This window comes from Anoplophora glabripennis, unplaced genomic scaffold, assembly GCF_000390285.2.
Source record: "Anoplophora glabripennis isolate ALB-LARVAE unplaced genomic scaffold, Agla_2.0 scaffold45, whole genome shotgun sequence".
Lineage (NCBI taxonomy): Eukaryota > Metazoa > Arthropoda > Insecta > Coleoptera > Cerambycidae > Anoplophora > Anoplophora glabripennis.
The window spans coordinates 769,823-792,663 of record NW_019416437.1 but is presented as its reverse complement, the minus strand read 5'-3'; the positions used below and the strand labels follow the sequence as shown (position 1 = coordinate 792,663).

The 22,841-nt window shown below is 31.4% G+C and overlaps 1 protein-coding gene across 1 annotated transcript in view; it reads right to left on the bottom strand.

Annotated features, from left to right (window-relative positions):
* The window catches only part of LOC108917091 (C3 and PZP-like alpha-2-macroglobulin domain-containing protein 8), a 195,207-nt gene that overhangs the window by 34,870 nt on the left and 137,496 nt on the right, over positions 1 to 22,841 (bottom strand). Inside the window, exons 11-12 of the mRNA XM_018723528.1 lie at positions 19,817 to 20,045; positions 5,253 to 5,403 (exon numbers count right to left, since the gene is read on the bottom strand). Coding sequence (XP_018579044.1) covers positions 5,253 to 5,403; positions 19,817 to 20,045 — 380 coding nt within the window. The remainder of the gene's footprint in view (positions 1 to 5,252; positions 5,404 to 19,816; positions 20,046 to 22,841) is intronic.

The window sequence follows — 22,841 nt, the reverse complement described above, 5'->3', positions numbered from 1 at the left end:
CTTGGGCCAAATGAGAAAGCGGAACAGAATTTATTACTTTATAAAAGGAATTACAGATCTATTATATAATAAAAATAAAATATATGCCCATATATTTTTTGTGAAACAAATACATTGTGAGTACAGTTGCCGCAAGTGACCCATTTTTAAGCATTACGTCAAGAGTGCCAGCAGGATGCCGACGGACGCACCAGCGTTCCAGGAAGGGTCTACGGCGTACTGGCGCCGGCGACCAGATGCGTACTCCTATATACCTACAACCGACTCCACACACATGGACTCTCCAACGAACACTCACCCCGTCAACACGTCTTTTTCTATACAACTTAGTTTTCAATAAAATACTCTATTATTACCGTTGAGAGAGTGTTTTATTTTTGCTGTACAGCGAAAGCAACCCTCAACATAATATACTTAGTTCAGGAAAATTCCGTGCTTATTAGATAAATTTTTCATCTCTCTTAGTCACTATAGAGGGTGTCCCACTAAAATCGGCGAGGTACGATATTAGGGAAAGTATAGGCCCTAGAGCTTCGGGAAAATAAAATTATTTAATAAATCGACCAAAAGAAATCGCTGGAAATAGTTTACACTTTCGTAACTCGGCCGCTAGAGAGCGCAATTTACATACCAAAACCATAGAGTTGAATTTTTCTCAGAAATGTTTCCTATTCAGGTATATTAAATAGTACAAATATGGATAGCTCGATTATTGCGCATAATTGTTATTGACATTTTGTTCTATCTCTCGACAGGAAGGGTGGGAGAAGCCCCTAATGTCTGATCAGGAAAATGCATTTTTTTAAGGAATGGCTCAAAAGCTTATAGTGTTATACCTCGTTGGAAAGGTCTAATCATACTTTATCTCGTGGTGTATGCGTAATGTCATTTAGCTCAATATGGAAACCTAGAGATGGCGTTATTTCAAAAGAATGCAGTTTTATGGATTATTCTCAAAAATTTTAAATGCAATGCTATAGTTTTTTTTACATAAATGAATTCAGCACAAAAATGATGTTTATAGCATATGTTTAGCTACATTTTACCGCCAAAAATGCTTGGATATCTTTTTTTATTATCAAGTTATTCGCAAATTAGTGAGGAAAAATTAAATAATAATAATAATGAATTGAGGAACACGACGGTAATGAAAAGACATTTAATTACCAAAACAAGATGCGTTTATAAAAGAACGTAACTAAACCTACTTTATGTTCCTAATTCTGTTGGTTCAGTCTCTTACCTTCGAATACCGGCATTGGTATCTTGGAATTTTGGCTGTCTCGTATTTTCCGGAGTTGAACAGTTGAACAGTTTGAAACACAATCGTTTTAGGATATTTTATAAACGAATTTTGTTTTGATAATAAAATGTCTTTTTGTTAACGTCGTGTTCCTCAATTTTTTCTCACTAATTTGTGGGTAACTTGATAGCAAAAAAATATATCGAACCCATTTTGGCGTTAAAATGTAGCTACATATTTTTATGCTCTTCAAACTAACCTATAAAAATTTGTATCCTGCTATATCACTTTTTTAAGAAAACATGAAACAACCTCAACTTGGATAAATAGTGCCAATAGATCAAAATTTAAACAACACTTTCGTTAGAAATTTCAAACATATGCTATCAATTCTTTGGGCTGAATTCATTTATGTAAAAAACAGCATTGCATTTAAAATTTTTGAGAAAAATCCATAAAACGGCATTCTTTTGAAATAACGCCATCTATAGGTTTTCCTATTGTTGTAAATGACATTATGCATTCACCACGAGATAAATCATGAAAAGACCTTTCCAACGAGGTATGACACTATTAGCTTTTGATGAGCCAATCTTTAAAAAAATGTATTTTACTGATCTGATATTAAGGGGCCCCCCTTTTCTGTTGAGAGATTAGAACAAAATGTCAATAACAGATAACAGTTATTTGTAATGAATCCGGCTATCCATATTTGTACTATTTAATAGGTATACCTGAATAGGAAACATTTCTGAGAAACATTCAATTTTATGTTTTGGTATATACAGGGTGGGCCATTAGTGTGAGAAAGTAAAATAACTCCCTTGTTACTCATAATACAGAAAAAAAGTTTATATAAAAGTTGTACATAATCAAGAAACCTAAACTACAAAATTAATTTGAAATATACATGGCGATGAGTAAAAACGGAACACGCCAAATATTACATTTTCTAAATGGAACAGCCTGTATATTTTTAAACAATGGACTTCCGAGAGAATTCTATATATGGCAATATAAACAGTTTACCATTTTAGTTCGGGGTTGCCAAGTTATGTAGAAAATTCTTTAAATTTTGGAAAAAACAAGACCTCGAAGAAGTTGTATTAACTTTCAGATACTAAAACTTGGAACAAAATAATTAGACAGAGTTATAAATCAAATCAAAATCAATCAAATTTATTAAACATCTATACATTAAAATGTTTACACAAGTCAAAGAAAGAAAAGCACGAAAGATACAACATATAAGCAATACTACACTAAAGCTAAAAAACACATTAAGATAAATATAACGTAAACAGCATAAAAAAGTGAATATTACGAACATACGTTATATATCTAAAAACTGGTTAGCAAGGAACTCATCAAAATTGTATAGGTAAATGTTAGGCAAAGGCTACCATATTAGCTAATATCGATATTTTATACGGGGCATTTTTTATAAAACAATCATTTTTAGAAAGTTTAAACTTGATTTTCTACAATTTTTCAAATGGAACACCCTGTATTTTATTATTCTATTTTATTCATATATCGGTTCACTTCAACTTTTATTAAGCATGTTCTATAACTAAAATTGTACGTTTTTTAAGATATAGCAACATTTCTGAAAAAACTTAATTTTTATTATTTTACAGAATACCAAAAATAAATATTAACTAATAAAATTAACTCAAAATAGAATAATAAACTATGAACTAACAAGTTGACACAATGTGACAGTTTTTTCCAGAGCCATTTCGTGCGGCCGAAAATAATAAAATTAGGTTCTTCCAGAAATGTTGCTCTATAAAAATTAACAACTTTAGGTGTAGAACATACTTAATAAAAGTTGAAATGGACTGATATGTGAATAAAATAGAACAATAAAAGACAGGGTGTTCCATCTGAAAAATTTTAGAAAATCAAGTTTGACCTTTCTAAAAATAATCGCATTATAAAAAATGCCCTGTATAAAATATCGATCTTAGCTAACATAGGAGCCTTTGCCTAACATTTGCCTATAACTCAGTCAAATATTTTTACACCAAGTAGTTGAAAGTTAATACAACTTCATGTCATGTTAAAATTCGAAGAATTTTCTACATAACTTGGCAACCCCGTACTAAAATATTAAACTATTTATATTGCCATATATAGAATTCTCTCAGAAATCCATGTGTTTAAAAATATACAGAGTGTTCCATTTAAAAAATGTAATATTTAGCGCGTCCTGTTTTTATTCATCGCCCTGTATGTTTCAAATTAATTTTGTCCTTTAGGTTTTTTGATTCTGTACAACTTTTATATAAACATTTTCTTTGTATTATGAATAGCAAGGGAGTTATTTTACTTTCTCACGCTAATGGCCCACCCTGTAGATTGCGCTCCCTAGCGGCCAAGCTACGAACTTGAAAACTGTTTCTAGCGATTTCTCTTGCTTGATTTATTCAGTAAAAATTTGTTCTCGAAGTTCTAGGACATGTATCGCCAACCTTAGTGGGACACCCTGTACAACAAAAGAAATAATTGAATTCCGTCAATTTGCCAGTGAAAATAACAAATTTCTTTGCCGACGTATTTAAAAATCATGTAATGGCCACTCAAGCAGCACTGATAGTAAAATACGTTATTGTGGACGACGTGTATAAAGAGGTCTATCTAAACATATAAACCGTAAGCAACGATATCTTATTTTTCACTGATGCTGATATTGAACTGACATAGCATTGATACGGCAATGATGCGTGTAAATGGATATTTATTCGCTAAACGATTGATTGCTGCTAATGGCTAATGTCAGTATAGCTACTTTAATTCGTATGTGAAATATTGTAAGGTCACTATATCATTTACAGCCTTTTTTTTATCACATATCACATTTAAATGTGCGCACTGAAAGAAATCCACCAAGTGAGGGGTTTTGCTAAGATATTTTAGTTACAGTAGGTAAAATTTTTGCTCTCATAGAAAAAAATTCATGCTGCCACAAGTAAATACGTTTTGCTGAAACGTGTTTGCTACCACAACAAAGAAAAGTCTTGTGGCTATATGATAGTTCAGTTGAAATTTTATTTTAGTCGACTGTCTATCTGTCCCAAGTGAGTTGCTTTGCTTGGGTAAGTGAATGTACTTTTTTATAATTGATCCAATTGGGGTTAGTCAGTCCTTATTTGCAGCAAATTAGGGCTCACTTACTGTAACTAAGGCCTCACTTAATAATTTCCAGAATAAACCGGAATTCGGCTCAGTGCGCATGCGCGATTACGCGTGCCTTATACTGACCATGGTTTCGTCCATAGAGAAGTTTGAGGTATTGCCATTTTGCTGTAACACGTAAGCACTGGATATACGTTCGTCAATCGTTAGTCGATGGGTCCTTTATAATAAATATATGTTTTGTGATCGAGTGTTGAGTCAGTTTTCAGTTGTCTAACAACCGACAGAAAGTTTTCAATTAGGGTATTTGCGTAGGTATGCAATAATACTTATATGCATGCGTGATTAAATGCACACAATGCAGGCTGGATACAAATTCTTACTTCTCGAATGGGGATTTTCATTTTATGCTTGTTTGAAAATATGTACAACATTTAAGTTGCATTGCATGGTGCACGAAAGAGTGAGGAGAGCCAACAACACCGAAAAATAGTAAATACGGAGTTCACTCGCTTGGGGTTAATGAGTCGACTCGCTTAGGATTAATGAGGACTCGCTTGGGGTTAATGAGTTCACTCGTTTGGGGTTAATGAGTTGAGTCGTTTGTGGTTAATCTTACTTACTTGAGGTAGCAAAGAGATTATATATTATAGCAAACCTGTCTACTTACTACAAGTGAGTTCCTTCCAGTAAAGCAGTTTTTCTTGTGGTAGGAAGGCAACTCACTTGGCGCCTATTTAATGCAGATATTTTGCTGCGGTTAATGGATTTTTACTAACCATATCAAAAAAATTATCTCAGTGCGATTAGAAAAATAGGAATGTTAGATTTTCATAAAGTTCGTACAAAAAAAAACAGTTAAGCTAACCTGTCATGTTCTTCAGGCCAGGCGATGTGACGAGAAGCCTCACAACCAGCGAGGTGGCTCCGTGCGGTCCTAATCTTAGCCTCTCGGTGACATACAAAAGGCCATTACTGAGGAATTGCGCCCCCTCACTTAGGGCCAATAAAGCTGTTACCTGAAAAATGAGAAAGCTCTATAAGGACGACATTAGTGGAGTAACAACGTTACGGCGTCTACTTTTATTCTTAAACAAGCTTGTGTAAAGCTAAGAGCTAATGTAGGATGAGGCTGAAATTTAGGACAGCCCTCATAAGGGCTTATTGGGGAAAATGTCTGCTTTTTATTCCGGCGTTCGCATTGAATATTCATGTAAATGTTTGCGGAAGGCGTTTGGATTTAAATGCGTTGCGAAATATCTTTAAGTGTATATTTTCTTTATTGGTTCCAACCCTAATCTATCGCGAAGGGTGGGATGTAACGGCCTGAAATATTTATACGCTTTTATTGCTTGTCGCTGAATATTTACGTTTCACCTACATTTTATGTAAATGCGGGATAGAATACGACAGTTCTCTTCTAACAACCTTAATATTTTATATTTTATAGCTGCAGCACTTATTTAATAATAGCGGTGTACAAATAAATTTTTGGACACTTTTAAAAATTAGAAATTTATTTTTGACAAAAATTAAAATACATTTATTCATCAAAATAATCTCCATTACTTTGAATGACCTCGCAGCCATTTTGTATCTAATTCATGGATGCCTTCCGAAATGAAAGTTTCATCTAGCAATGCAAGGAAGTTATCGTTCCATTTTTGTGTACTTCTTCAAATGTTTTGAACCACACTTCAGACAATTTGTTCTGCATTTTCTGAAACAAGTGAAAATCAGTTGGTCTGGTGAATACGCCGGGTGTGGTACAACTTCCCATCCAAGAGCCATTAACGTATCCTTTACCAGTTTACCAGTTTACCATATGAGGTCTGGTATAGTCACGGAGCAGGTTTATTGGATAATTTTATTGACAGTAAATGGACGTTTTCGTTAAATTTCTTGATTCAATCGTATTAATTGTTCACGATAGCGATCGGCAGTAACTGTCTGGTCAGGTTTCAGAAGTTTATAATACAATACACCTTTCATATCCCACTACAGGGTGTCCCGAAATTCATGCAACAAAATTTGGTCATAGATTCTTAAGACAAATTTAGAGGACCCGTATTTTTTATTTTTGCCAACTGGCCCCCTCTTTCGGAGTTACAGCCCCCTGAAATCTGCCCCTAAGAAGTTTTTTTTATATTTCAAAACCATGTTGTACGAGAATCACTAAATTTGGTACACAGGGGTTTTATGACATGTGGAATCTCACAGTGCTGCGCTTTTTGGCGAGAAACACCCTTAAGACACTTTTTCGTGGGCCCCCTTGTCTTTGGAACCAGAAAAATTTGGTCGCAAATTTTATTTTTTTTAAATTATTAGTTAGCTAGAAAACCATTGAATTTAGAAACTTTTTTGTCTCTGATATTTGTTTCGTAAAACACAATGTTTTTGAGGAAAATGACGAATCACGATATGCATTCGATCACATTTTAACATTTTTCTCGAAAACATTGCGTTTTACGAAAAAAAGTATAAAGAGACAAAAAGTTTCTAAATTTAATGGCTTTCTAGTGGACTGATAATTGTTAAGAAATTTAAATATGCGACCAAACTTTTTTGGCTCCAAAGACAAGGGGGCCCACGAAAAATTGTCTTAAGGGGGTTCCCCGCCAAAAAACGTGCACCATCAGATTCCACATGTCATAAAACCCCTGTGTACCAAATTTAGTGATTCTCGTACAACAGGATTCTGAGATATAAAAAAAGATTATTCTTAGGGGCGGACTTCAGGGAGCTGTAACTCCGAAAGAGAGGGCCATTTGGCAAAAATAAAAAATACGAGTCACTTTTTGTCCTAAGAATCTGTGACCAAATTTTGTTGCATGAATTTTGGGACACCCTTTATATACACAACATGACTTTGTTACAGTGAATATTGTGCTTTGGCGTCGATGTCGTCGACTCGCCTTCCACTTTTCACCGCCGGTCATAATTTCCCACAAAAGAGAGAGATTATTGTGTCAACTTCAAAAAGTATAAATGCAAGTCCAACGCGGTGTTATACAGTGGTGTTGAAAACTTTAAATAAAAGAGCAAGAGTAATTTTATCCTAAATTGATCCTTAAGGGTTCTAGAATTCTTCAAATATTAGGAGTGAAACACTTTGCTTCATATTCATTATAGGTACGTAGGTTGTCTCTTACTGTAAGAGTATCGAAAATATAGCAATTCAGTGGTGTAGAATCTCTACCAAAAGTAGTACAAAACTTGAGCCTGTAGTGTCGATAACTAAAATAATTTATTCATATTCTCAATTTTAGTACAATCTTATCATTAAAATTTATAAAACATGAAAAATTTCGACTTAGTTCATTTACACGATTACACAAAAACTATTTACAGCCCATCTTATAGATACATGCAAATTATTGTATTACTATAAAAACTTACATATAGTAATAAAAGTTTAGTATTGTACTCCTTATGAACCAAAGTTACAATTAAACAATTCAGCTAAAATGTAAAAAGCATTTTCAGTTAACAATGCCTTTATGCAAGATTTAAATTGCAAATCTAATATATGTACGAAATTTATTTATATAAATTTGGAACAAAATAAAAAGTAGTACCTACGCATTGAAATTGTTAATTCTATGTCTAGATTATTATTCCTGCGACGACTCAGGCTGTATTCCTGTATTTCATTGCGATATCAAAATTTGTTTAAAATTTCATTGGTCCAAATAAGCTTTTTAAAAATATACAAGAACAAAGTTAAAATCTCTGCTTCCATGAATAAATGCTTAATATTCTGTCTGCATCTCGCTTCGATAATAATGATTCTAATAGCTATACGTTGTAGCGTAACTATTTGATTTGGATGAGGTGAATGCCATTAAATCATATGTTAGATCTGATTGAATTAGATTATAATAGGTAGGTACATAGCAATACTATTAACAATATGGAAAAATTTCTCATAATGTAAGGGAGTTTATTTGATAGATTAAATACATGTTTGTATTCTATGTATAATTATTTAGTATTTTTAATTTAGTTGTAAGTACCTATTTTATCAACCTCAGTCTTTGTTTAGAACATAATAGGTTTCGACCTCTGTCGACCTCATCAGTTTAAAAATAAATAATAATAAACTTTTTACTCTTGGTGCGTCTAGCGATGTCAATTAAGAAAACTATACTATATATTTAAGGTGTCAGAATAGATGAAACACCTTGATGTTAGGCACTCGAAGTAAAGAACGTCTTGAATTTACGTGTAACTTTATTATAAATCAAATTATCTTGTAACACTTATCTATGCCAACACACAAAGTAATAAAGTAACATTAGTACAATAAAACGTTTTAATAAATATAATAAATCTCGAAATTGCCGGTTAAATTAGAGAGAAACAATATACTTTTTGCACTAAAGGATTTTAATATCTATAACTGAACCAAACTGTCTGTGTAACAGCAGTTAACTTTTTTGGACCGCAATTTCTGGCGGTATTATTGTATCATAAAACATCCCCTGTTTCATAAATTCATCTCTTTTGAAAATAGCTGGAAGTCTTAAAATGATATAACATTTCCAAGGTCTCTTAAAATCCCGCCCTTCTTTTTATATTTCAATAAAAACGGTAATTGTTTAAAAAATAGAGAATCTAAACAGTATCTTATTTTTTTTTGTGTAACACAAAGATCGTGAATTGAAATGATTTTTTTATATAGTTACAAAAAAAATATTTTTTCGCCGATCGACATTAAAGACGTAGATTTAGTGAGAGATGTCAGGCACTAAAATGTCACATTTACTGCCTAGGCATTAGAATCTTTTTTACTGCCGCTAAATTAAATAAAATTTTGTAAAGTTAAAATTTGTTTCCGATATATGTCTAAATATCCGCTACAATAAAGGATCTTTTTTCTTTGTTTCTGTAGTTGGCAGAGTGATCAGCAATCTATTTTCCATATCTTCAATATTTCCAATTTTTATTTGAAGTATTTCATCACATTAATACGCCCCAGATACGGCAAAAATCATTGCCACCTAAAATAATAATAGTCAGTATTCCTTGTTTACAAAAATATTTTGTACCTAAATACGTATCGTCAGAAGCCTCCATTAGAAATTTTTTAATTTGTTCATTTTCTAAAATACGTGATTTTTTAGCACGATGTCCATTCGATTGCCCTTTCAAGATTACTTTCAATTTTAGACATTTTCCAATAACGATGTTCTTGTAGTGTAGACATTCAAAGTAGCTCTAAACATCGCATACATTGACAAATGAGGAAGATTTCATACTTTTGCTTAATTCGGAAAAATATACCAATAGTACTAGTCCACAGTACAGGCCCCCTCTGGAAAGTTGATTACCACATACTTTATAACTCTTGAAAAGCTTCGTTTTGAAGCGTCTACCACATTTTTCCTCTGCGACTTTTCTCGATTCCTCCGCTTTTTCACTCGGAAAAGTCCAAAAACATGTCAATTTCCCGGGGTCTTGAAAAGTCAAGAACACATATTTTATTTTTAGCTTAAGTAACTGGAAATTTTGTTGCAAATGCCGAAATTTGTCCGACAGAAATTCTTCCGACATTGACGTGTCTACTGGTCGAAACATGTAAAAATAACAGGGTATTGAAAATCAATTACCACATAGGTAATATTTAGTAAAATTAATTGTAAATAATTAATTTAGTCAAAAAGTATTGTTGTCCGACAAATTTCAAGCCGCGTTTTTTAAAAATAAATAATTATAATATTGCTTATTTTATGCTTAAAAAAAGACAAATGAAGTTATTTTTGAGGCGATTAATACGATTTTAGTGCATAATGCATTATTTCTAAATAAATTAATATTATACTCGATATAAAAATCCTTTTTTCTCTTTCAAGTTTTCATTCGCGTTTGTTATTTTTCTTTACAAAAATTTTCCTATTTTTCTAAAAGAAAATCCCAAAACTTTTGTGATAATTTTTTTACACCATACATACTTTTTTGAAATCGTTTAATTCTTTTCTCGATATTTATTTGGCTAAATTGAGTATATAGAGATTTACAATTACAAGAATGAAACGAAAAATATATACAGGGTGTTTCAGAAAGACCTCCCGTAAATAAAGGGGGTGATGTATGACAAAAAATGAGAATTTTTTGTCTTATGAACTCTATGTATATCTCCTCTTGTTTTCGAGATACAGAGAGACAAAATAAAATTTTATAAATAACATTTTTATGAAAATTTCCAAATGGTGCGAAATATTTTTATGAAATTTGGTAGTCCGAGGTTTTTAAGAGTGCCAAATACGCTAGTCTAATTATTTTTTGTATATTTTATAGAAGGCGCTAGTTATGCTACATTCTTATTACAATTTAAGTTATATTTTTTTGAAGGTTAGGTTTTTTACCAGTCGGGCTCCAATTTCTATTGTACAATTTTATTTTCTAAAAATAATGTACTCTTGTTAGAATTTCCTAATGCGGACGATTTTCGAGAAAAAAGGCTTTTAATTAAACTCTTACAATATTACACTATAGAATAAGTGACTTTTCTCAAAGTAAGCTTGAGCTTTGAGAAGAGGAGATAGACATAGTTCATATGACAAAAAATTCTTATTTTTTGTCGTCCTAACCCCCTGTATTTACGAGAGGTATTTCTGAAACACCCTGTATTGTATATTTATATGGAATTTTGCTTAATACATGAAAATACCTTATTAGAAATTATAAATACATGTGCACATTTTTTACGAAATTTTTTTCATAATTTTTTGTCGGACTGACGATTTGCTGATATATTTTTGTCGGACATTAAAATTTTTGCTTATAAAAAACACTTTCCTATCGTGTGTTATTTTTGTCCGACATGTGGTAATCGATTTATCATACCCCGTGAAAATTCCGATTTCCAGCTCTCGGACTGAAAAAACGCGGCTTAAAGTTCGTCGGACAACAATACCTTTGGACTGAATTAATTATTTACAATTAATTTTACTAAAAATTACCTATGTGGTAAGTGATTTTCAATACCCTGTTATTTTGGCATGTTTCCACCGGTAGATACGTCAATGTCGGAAGAATTTCTGTCGGACAAATTTAAATCGGCATTTGCAGCAAAATTTCCAGTTACTTAAGCTAAAAATAAAAGATGTGGTCTTGACTTTTCAAGACCCCGGGAAATTGACACGTTTTTGGACTTTTCCGAGTGGAAAAACGAAGGAATCGAGAAAAGTCGCAGAGGAAAAATGTGGTACACTCATTAAAAGGATGCTCCTCAGGAATTATAAAGTATGTGGTAATCAACTTTCCAGGGGGGGCCTTTACTGTGGACATTTTCAGAAAAGGACAATGTTATTCTCACCCCGGTAATTAATAAATTTTTGATATGTTTGCTGATACATCTTCGATTTTTCTGGTAATAAATTACACTCTATTTGCTTTGCTGACTCAATAATTTCTGGCGGTGTATTAATGTGAATTCTTCCGTCTCAAATAATAAATAGTTATTTCTATGGAATAGGAACAAAATGGCGATTACTGTGTATCTAAGTTATTTACTTAATAACGCTCGTCTCATAGCACTCACAGACGACCTTATGAAATTATTATTATTATTCATGAAAGAAGTGTCATACAATTTTAATTACATAAAATAAATAGCTTTGTTTGCTATTATGATAAAATTAAAATTTATCGGCGAAAAAATTACGTGTTTAACTTGGCAAAAAAGTAAATTTAATGTCTTGGCTGCTTTAATAGACTCGGCTGCGCCTCGTATATTAAATACCAGCCGCGGCATTAAATCTTGTAATTTAATGCCTAGTTAAACAAATAATTATTATCATTAGATTCTATTATTATTAACATGTAAGTAAGTTTTAACAAAAAAAGTCAGATGTTTGGTAAAAAACGCAGTACTTAAGTACACAGAATATTTTGCGTAAACAACTTGAACTGCTAAGCCCTATTTACCACCAAAAAGATTTAACGTTTAAAAAGCCGTTTAAAAGTCCCCTGACAAATATTTGAGTAGCGACCCAAAAAGATTGGAAACACATTTAATATAAAATAAAATAACGGCGCATCACAAATTCGCTGTACCGAAAGATTTATACACGATTCGTAAAAACAAACAAGGAGAAAATCCTCCAGGACCTTAAAGACTCCTAAGTCCCAAACAACAAAAAGAAAGGATATCCATTACATATAGAACTTTCGTTTTATTATTCGAGGTCTTCTAAAAGTGTCTTAACCGAGCCCCGTGAAAAACTTTATTCAATATATTAAAAGTTTCATTTAGTCGGCGGCTGTGGAAACAAAATGAACGAGTATAAAGGTGCAATAAACAGTGGCGTAACTTGGGGGCTTAGTCGCTTAGTTCGTTTATATCTGTCTCGTGCACTGCTAAAATTTTGTTTTCTCATAAATCCAGAGTAGATTCCATTTTCACCTTAGTGGATAAAGTTTTGATGAACAGCTGACTCAAATCTCAAACTAAAAGTGAACAGTAAGGGAATATGGAAAACTATGTATTCATGAAATGTATAAAGCTTTGTTTGAAAAGCATGTTGCTTTTCAGTAACAGATAGTATAAATTACATCATTTTTTTTCGTGAGCAAACAAACAAACAGATTCGAATTCAATTTTTGTTCAATTTTATTCAAAGTAAACTACAGAGGAAGATATTTTATTATTAGAGCTTTGATCGAAACATCAAGTTAATTAAAAATATTATGGAAATAGTTGCCCAAAAAATATGAACTACACTATTTCAATGATCGTTTTAAGTAAAAGCAAAATTGGGAAAACAATTGAAGCGTTTCTTAATCTAGTCATTGATTTCTGATTCGATTTGTCCATTATTTATTTAGCTGTTTCCACAAAACAATTTTATTTTAGTTTATTAAATATAGGAACAAAAAATGTTTCGATGAAATTAAGTTAATTAATAAGAAAGTTCACGCAAATATTTGTTTATTGTTTTAATTACGAAAATTATAAATATGTTATGATATGAAAATAGTATTTTTCGCTTAAAAAAAAATTCACTTTAGATCTACTAAATCGCATTTATGAGTAGAAAAAAAATATATTTGTTGAATTAATTAATTTTATTAATTTCAAATAAATGAATTTTAGTACAGTGGAATCATTATACAGGGTATTATAAGAAACTCCAGCCGTTAATTACAGACAAAAATAATATGGGATGTTTATACCATTTTTATTAAGGCGCTTCTTTTGTTGTTTGACATAACATTTTTTTTTAGATAGTCAGTTCAAATCTTGTGAATCCTTGTATTTCTTGTTTTCACACTTCTGCGTAATTCTGATAAAAAAGGTGTAACGTAAATAACGCGAAAGGGGTTGTAGTAGCCATTGACACATTCAATTTTTTCCTATGTCCGCCTATGGTTGAAAGGTGTTATTTTTTCCATGTAATAATTGCTTTTTAATTATTTTTTGCCTTTATAAAGTTTTGACAAAGTCTTGGTTTACAAAATATTTTTCTCTGGATGTGCTAGGACTTTTCTTTAAAAAATGATGTTTTTTGAAATATTGACTTTGGTAAACGTTTTCTCAATTTACTTAATCCAACTTTAGATAACAAAAAACAATCCAGCTCAAAAATTAAACACATCAAAGGGTATTTGACAGAGTGATATAGTGAGCTTATAATCTTTTAAAAATATTATAATGAGTTTCATTTAATTCTTCGAGACCTCGCCTTGGAACTAACTAATTCTAACTATATACGGATAAAAGCGAAATTTCTAACTTCTTTCTAGTTCTAATTTTTGAAATTCGATTATATTTTCACATAGGTTCATTATATTAATCTTTAAATGCAGATATTGGTATTGGAAAATATTGTAGTTGGTTTCGTTTAATATTCGTTTTATTATTTTTTCAGTAGTAATCCTCGTACTTTACTTGAACAGTATTAGTTCATGATCAGTTCCACCCAGGTGGATAAAATCTAACCAATTTCTGCATTTTGAGGATTGCATTTTCAAATGACCTAATTTTTGAACGATTTTAATAGATAGATGGGCATTAGTGTACATTGGCGCAAAAATGTGTTTGGTTAGATTATTTTTATTTTAGGTAATTATTAGTTCTTGGATTTTCTTTGAAGCTATGTCTTTGGCATACTTAGAGCATTATGACCTTATTTGAAAGTAATTTTTTAATTGATTTGAATTAGTTTAATATCTTTAAAGCATAGTAATGTAAACTAAAAGGTGATAATTATAGAGGAATAACGATATATCTAGTGTACCACGAAAGATAATGGTTACAATATTGGAAATAACGATAAGAGAAAAAACAGAAAGAAAGGTGAAAGAAACGTAATGTGGGAAGGGAAGCTAGTGAAAGGCTTTTAAACAAAAACATAGATATACACATATGCTTCATAGACCTTTTGACCGGGTAGAAAGGGAAGATATTTGGAAGAATTGGAAAAAGGAAAAATAAAGGATAGAGATAATAAAGAATATTTATAAGAATAGTGGAAATGTAGTTTAGACAAGTAAAGAGAAATCAAAAGAATTTAAAATGAAAATAGGAGCAAAATAGGGATGTTCTAAGCCCTTTGTCATTCTCAATAGTACTACTTGGAACCATAAAAGAAATGAATAAAGAAATGAAGACCTTAAGGTTGGGAAATTGGAAAATGGGAGAAATACAACTGTGTGAATCAATATTTGCAGATGTCATAGTGATAGTATTTGTTCTGAACAGCACGGCTAAGGAACAGATGAATAGAAGGACTGGAACTGAAAATAGTAAGAGACAAGGATGAGAAGGTATTAGACGAAGGACACAGAACAGAAATAAATAGAGAGAGAAATTAAAGCATAATAATAAGTTAAATAAAAACTAGTCTTGCATGAAATGGTAGATACAAATAGGATTAAAAAAATATAGGCAACATACAAAATACCTTCCAAATATACAAAACGCCACTGGGGAATTGTGTTATTTATATATTAATTATAATACTGAAAATATACGTGACCAAGCAAAACGCGAAGCCTTCGTTGAGCTCGGTTCAATTTCATCCAAACAATACTTCATAAACGTTTTTTGCATTAAACAAACTACAAAATAATTCCCAACAGTGTAGGAACGTTTATGTTCGCTTTTGTTTTTGCAACGAAAGTAGTCGGAATTCCTGTGCGAATTTAGGTAACGCCATTGGTTTTATTACTCTGCAGCATCGGTATTCCGTCGGCGACGAGCGTTTAATTAGTTTTTTAATGGCTTCATAAAATGAATAAATTTACATAGGCCGGGCTACTGTTGTCATTATTAAGTTCGATATAGCAATTTATATGAATTTAAAGGGAGACGGAGGAAACCTAAACAAAAATAATTAAACTTCCTTATGGCATCAACAGGAAGTGCTATACTCGTATTAATTTGGAGAACAGGTGAATGATTGTCGGAGAAATTTGTTAATGGAAAACAAACGATTCCGTTAAAGTGATAGCTCAACTGAATTTGAATAATTTTTCAGTATTGATTAGAAATTGTTGGTATAAAATATCGCATTTCTCTTTTTTCAGTAAACTTTAACTACTGGAAAAAATTAAAAGAATGAAAAATGTTCATGAATTTTTAGTGATCTTCGAAAGGTTGTATCTTATCTTATTTTAGACAAAAATTTTGTTTGAGCTACGGTTATCGAGCAAACAAAAGAAACAGAGAAAAAAATGTTCCAAATTTTTTTTTTTTTAGGGCTCTAGGTACATGGACTCAGGGAAATATTTCTTACATATATACATTATATACAGGGCAGATGAATTAATGAATTCTAGTGAAAGAGGGAGGAGATATTGGTCAAGATTCTACAGGGAAGCAATTAAAATCTATAAGAATTGAAATAATTTCATAGAAAGGAGTTATAACTATCTGCAATTTGGAAACGATTAATTTACAAAATTCAAGGACTAGAACGACACAGACCAATGACTACAAGAAATGCACTGCAACGCCATAACTAGTGCACACAACAAATATAAATACCAGCCAGAAGACTTAACTTACAGGTTCAAAGTTTCCTCTGAAGAAGAAAGCGATATGTCTCTCGAAACGTCAAGAAGACAGCAAAGCTAAGTTTGATAAAAATATCCAGGGATTTGATGGTATTAATTCTGATATGTTTCCGCATTATCTAATAGAGAATTACCATTAAAATACGATTTTTTTTAATTCTGTATTTTTTTTATCTTTATCATCTAGACATTAGTTTTTAAAAATTGACATAGAAGTAGATGGGACGGTGTAAGGCAATTTTTGTTAATTTCTTCAAATTTTTAAATTCTTTTGTTTCTTTTCTTTTGAGTTGTATTATTGGACTTTAGCTATCTTAAGATCTCAATATTAAGTGATTTAATTTTTCCAACTTAAATTGATTAAATTTGCATCAGAATACACATTTTTTTTAATAATGCCCTAATCTTAGTCTAGAACAAAAAGAAAAAGTAGATATCCAAAGAAATGGCAATGTAGGAAATCTAAGTTTTGCGAAAAAAAAAAAGAAAGTGCTTGTTTTAAAAATCAATATTTTTCAACCATAGACATACCCAGGAAAAGTTAAAAGTGCCATTGGGCACTCCTTTATCTCTTAATTTAAAAAAACGACTTAGTTATTAATAAAAAAAAATAATTGTAATTTTGACAGCCATTATCTTGAAAAAGAAGTGCCTTGATGGAAATAAAATATTGTTATTCTTGCCCAAAGAATCTGTTATTTCGCAACACCCTGTATAATACAATTTTTAAATTATTTTGTTAAAAAAAATTATACGAAATACGAAAATATTATTCTTATTTTAGTAGTAGTATACTTAGTAAATATTTTTTATTCAACAACTGGGCAACATATAAGTAATACACAGCCCTACCAAAAAGTAGTAGGTCCCAAAGACAAGATCATGATATCCATATGTTTTTGGGGTCGCTAAATCCGAATCCGGTGTTCGTTTGACCCGATTAGCTCCATAGAGAATTAGCTGCCAACAAAGTAAACTTACATATTTATAGCTTTTTGAAGTTGATGTATCCGAATCCGGTGTGCGTTTGACCTGATCAGGTCTGATAAATACTCTCAAGTTCCACTTAAAACACTAAGCATTTATGCGTAGGTATTAAAATTTGATTAACAAATAAGATTAAAGAAAGAAAGCTTTAACTCTGAGTCTGTGACTCTAGAGTTAATTGTTTTAACATGACAAAATCCTTAATCCTAATTAAGTAAGCTTTAAACCAATGTGTCCGTTAATGCTACCTATACATTCATTTACACAATGAGTCCATATGGATTGAGATTTTTGAACGGTGTTTCAAGAAAATAAGTGTTTGTATTGAAGAATCACTTGAAATCACTATATCTCACCATTATAACGAGCGTTCAAATAAAAACGTGGTCAAGTTGGTTCTGAAAATTTGGACGTAGGGCGTAGCGTATAGCAAATGAACTTAAACGTCATCTGTCAAAGCGCTATATCGCCGCTATCAATTTGAATATTTTCGTTTTAAAAAGCGTTTAAAATGGTGTTGCCTCAAGAACAAAAAGTGTTTACATAGAGTCCTCCTTTAGAAATGGACGCAAGATTGATGGAATATGGAAGTATTCTATTGAGGAATGTTTCATAGAATTTCAAAATCAATTTCCCGGCGTTGTTGAGTACAAAATTTTTCAAAGTGCAGTTCAGCGTTGTGTTAATGTTTTTCGTGAAACGGGCAGTGTAACAAGAAAAGAAGGAAGCGGCCGACCTAAAAAGCGGACTGAAGAATTAAAAGAAAATGTCCAACAAATAATGGAAAATGCGCCAAGAACTTCTGTACGTGTTTTATCACAAATGGTGGGAGTATCAGTCGGTACCTGCCACACAGTGTTAAAAAAAGATTTGCGTTTGTTCTCCTATCGTTTAACTTGTCAGCAAGAACTTCATGAAGTTGATTTTCCGCGACGGGCTGTATTTTGTGAATGGTTTTTAAACAACTACGGTGAACTTCATAATATCACCTTTTTTTCTGATGAAGCCTGGTTTCATTTAAGTGGTTACGTAAACTCACAGAATATGAGAATGTGGTCTTCTGAAAAACCAGATAACTTTTTTGTCGAGGGCCCTCTACACGCTCAAAAAATTGGAGTTTGGTGTGCTCTCAATCGAAGGAGGATTTATGGACCTATTTTTTTTAATGGTACTCTTACTGCGCAAAGGTATAGAGAAGAAATTATCGCTCCTTTTGTTAACCAGCTGGAAGAAAACGAAATTACAAACTTTTACTTTCAACAAGATGGCGCAAGGGCACATACGGCAGGCGAGACGATGAATATGTTGAGGGAAGTTTTCCAAAATCGACTAATAAGTCTCAATGCTGAACATGAATTTCCACCGAGGTCATGTGATATTACGCCGTGTGATTTCTTTTTGTGGCCTTACCTTAAAAACACTATTTTTGAACTGCCTATTCCTGATTTAAACCATCTGCAGGCTCGACTTATAGACAAGATTCGTGAAATTAACAATACCCCGAGCATCTTAGAAAATGTCTTTAATTCTTTGAGGAACAGGTGTGAAAAGTGCTTGGAACAAGGAGGGGGACACTTTCAGCAGCTGCTTTAATTTATTGTTATAACAAGGAGGGGGACACTTTCCGCAGCTCCTTTAATTGTTTGTTATTGTTATCACGATTATTCTTTAAAATAAAGTTATATAGTCATTAACGTTATTGAAACTGACAGCTGCTATACAGCTCGTTGAGAAATGAGGTTAAGTTGGTCGCTATAAGCTACTCCCTACGTCCAATGTGTCAGAGCCAACTTCGACCACGTTTTTATTTGAACGCTCGTTAGTAACGAGACTACTACTCAGTTTTGTGGTATTGAACTATTTTGTTGTCAAAAGGTCTGCGAAATGGATTTCTTTTATGTTTTCTCGATATCAATGGTAAATCTCGTTTTTTGACTCCAAAAACATGTGGATACCAAGGTCTTGTCTTTCGGACCTCTTACTTTTTTTTTGTAGGGCTGTGAAAAACAACTGTGATGGCCTCATATTTTAAGAGGAGTTTTTTCTTTTAAAAATGTTCTCTTATTATTATTTTTTCTTTCACGAAATACGTGGGATAAATATTGTCGGCTAATTTTAGGATATTTCGCATTGACACTAACGTGATTAAATTTATCATTAAACAAAGGAACTGAAACGATATTAAGTAGATACATGCAAGCTTGTATTTTTGTTATAAAGTTCATACTATTCGTCGAAGCCAAACTTCCATCAGCCTATATTGTGTAAAACAAGCAAATAAAAGAGCTTGGGAAAGTCCGTAACGATATTATACATCCTCGATATTTCCTTGAACGAGTTCCGACTCAAAAATAAATTCCGCAGAAGCCCCTCGGAAACTAAGTTAATACAACAAAACTTTGAATAGAGAGATATACGTACGTCCATGCAGGAGTTAATATTATTTCCTATCTTAATGTCTACTTCCAAAGTTTCCCTCACTCGGAGGCTCGGGGGCAGATGAAATTCCACTTGTAGCGGTCGGAAAACTTGTACTTGGACGGGAGCGGAAAACCTGAGGCCGCTGCTGGACACGGTCAGCGCCCAAAGGGACCACTTACCGGCCTCTTCGGGGGCCGTGATTGTCAATCCGGTGGACGCTATTTCTGATCTGGAAGAGAAAGGAAGTTAGATAAATGTTGTTCGCTTCGGTGGAAGGTTTACGGGTAAGCGGTCACACTAGAATAAGTAGCATTCACGGTGTCTCAAAAATGCGTGTATATGAGGCAAATCACTGAGGTCGTGACCCGACCACTTTTATTTTTCCTGATTTTTTTGTATTATTTAGTACCCATTTAGAATAGCTATCATGAATTTTTTCAAATTTTTATTTCAACCCCTCAACACATAAAAATAATTGTTTAATTCAATGTAGTAAAATTTAAACTAAACAAATAATATCTTCCCATATCCGCAATGCAAACATGTATTTGAACAAAGAATATTATTTCTTTAAAATATTTATTTCAATTAAATAATAAACGCTTCACATGAAAAATATTTATGTATTGAAATAATGTAGTACATATTGTTGACTCAAATTTTTCATTGGTTTAGAGAAAACATTTGTAATTTTATTTTAAAAATACTATAAAATTAATATAACATTACATTTGTTCTAACAAAACAAAATATATGTTTGAAAGAAAATTATTGTTTTTTAAATATAAATAAATGGTTTTATTTGATATGAGACTATAACTTTCCTGAATTAAATAAAATAGTTCTTTGGAATAAAAATTTGGAACTTTTTTAGGAAAGATAGGGTAAGGTTAAAATAAATGTATGAGTATGTTTGGATAGAATGTATTTTTTCTTAAATAAACGTATACACAAAACATTACAAATATAAGAAATAATTTTAAGAATTAATGTTCCTTAGCTGTTTATGTATAAAATAACATTCACAAAAATATAAATAATTTTTCCGAGACAGTGTGAAATACGGTAGGTTTAACTGTTCCTAAAGTTTTAATGTCTACCGTTACAAAATTTTCAGAGATCTTCACAGAATAAGCACTATGATGCAAATCATAATTTAAGGTAATTAATAAATAGAAATGAAAACAAATTATTGTATTGTTGTCTTCATTAATAATGATGTTTTCTATTATACCGAAAGAAGGATTAGGATACCTAATAAAACACAAGACTTGATTTTGTAAAAAATACCATTAATTTTTAACCATGGCACGCAAAAACTTGAAGATGAAATTTCTGAATTAGATGGAAGGATAACGTCTCCTTTTATTAAATTTTGAATTGGTCCATGTTCAAACGTGTCTATTAGTCCTTTTGTGATAAAATTCTATACGATAATTTAAGCTGCGTCCGCATACAAAGTGAAAAATGTACATTTTTTCTACATGTAATAAGGGTAGCTAAATATTTTAAATCTTTATGTTTTACTTCGTATCTAATGGAGCTAACATGTATTACAGGTCCAATTTTCTTTATTATATTTGGGTAGTGAAGCAAAAAATTAAATTTAGGCTTTAAATTTTCTTTAAATAGTTTTAAACACATTAGGTGATGGTCTTCAATAAGACATTTTAAAAAATCAATGGATTCATCATTAAAGATAGACAAAAATAACATTTCGGTTATTTCTAATAAAATTAAGTATAGTATCCATGTTTTATCATTTTCTGGAACTAAATCTCTAATAATTAAATGAAAATTTAAAACTAAGGAAAGCATGAAGATGACAGTAATATAACCGTTTCTAATTTGTTCATGCATACTTAATGTTTGGAGGAATGTTTTTATTTATACATATAAGAGTTATACTTAATTCGAGCATTTAGTAATGTAGCTTAATGTAAAATAGTTATTAGTTAATAAATTGTTAATAATTTTCGCCATTTCATAACGATGGATTCCTTCGAAAAGGTTATGCATTAAATCACAACTAATATTTTTATATATGTGAAAGTCATCCAGTTCAATGAAAATGCAATTTTCCTTAACACCATAATCAGAAGCAGTTAAATGTTCTAAGTAGTCTTGTTCTTGTCTAAGACTACATTACACACTCCTACGATGTACTACACAGTACAGTACACCACAGACTATACACCATACACACTCACACTACACTGCAAGTTATAAAACACATACGAGACGAGTAACTGCATGTGGTAGAAGTTAAAAGTCTAAATGCCTTTGGCTGTCGCTGAAAGTTAATCCACGCTTTTCGCCGTAGTTTTAAAAATATGATAGTTTTGAATTAAAACAATATACTAAAATCAACTATACCACATCTTTAAATGCAGTTTATCTGAAAATTTAACGATATGATAGTTTTATGTCAATAAATACTATTATTCCTTTGATAAAATAAGTGTTTTAATTTGGACTTATGATTTATTTGTTTTAAATAAGTTCATTTAAATTAAAATAACCAAAATGTAGATGCAACCTTAAAACATGATTGTTTTAAAGAAATTGATTTGTTTTACATTATAATTTACTATGTTTTAATACATTATATTATATGTTTAAATTTAGGATGTATCTTTGATTCTAATACATTTTCTAAACATAAAATAGAATTGTTCCAAATACATGAGTAATACTGAAATAAAGATATATGATCAAATTAAATAAATATTTCTTCATAAGAAACAATTGCTTTTAAAGAAATTTGTAGTTTATTATTAAAGATACCTTTTTATGTGTGAAGAAATTATGAACATTTGAATATTTTTGGTAAAAAAAAATTTCAAATACCTGGCAAAAACTAAAGATATCATAAACTTTTTTTTTCATTTTGATCGTTTTGAGACGTAGTTTTATATCAAAAAAATTAAAAAAATAATGCATTTAGTTTTTTGAGTTTTTTGTTTGGATTTTTAAACCAAAAAAGGGCTTTTTAAAAAATCTTTAAATATGCAAATTTATGAGA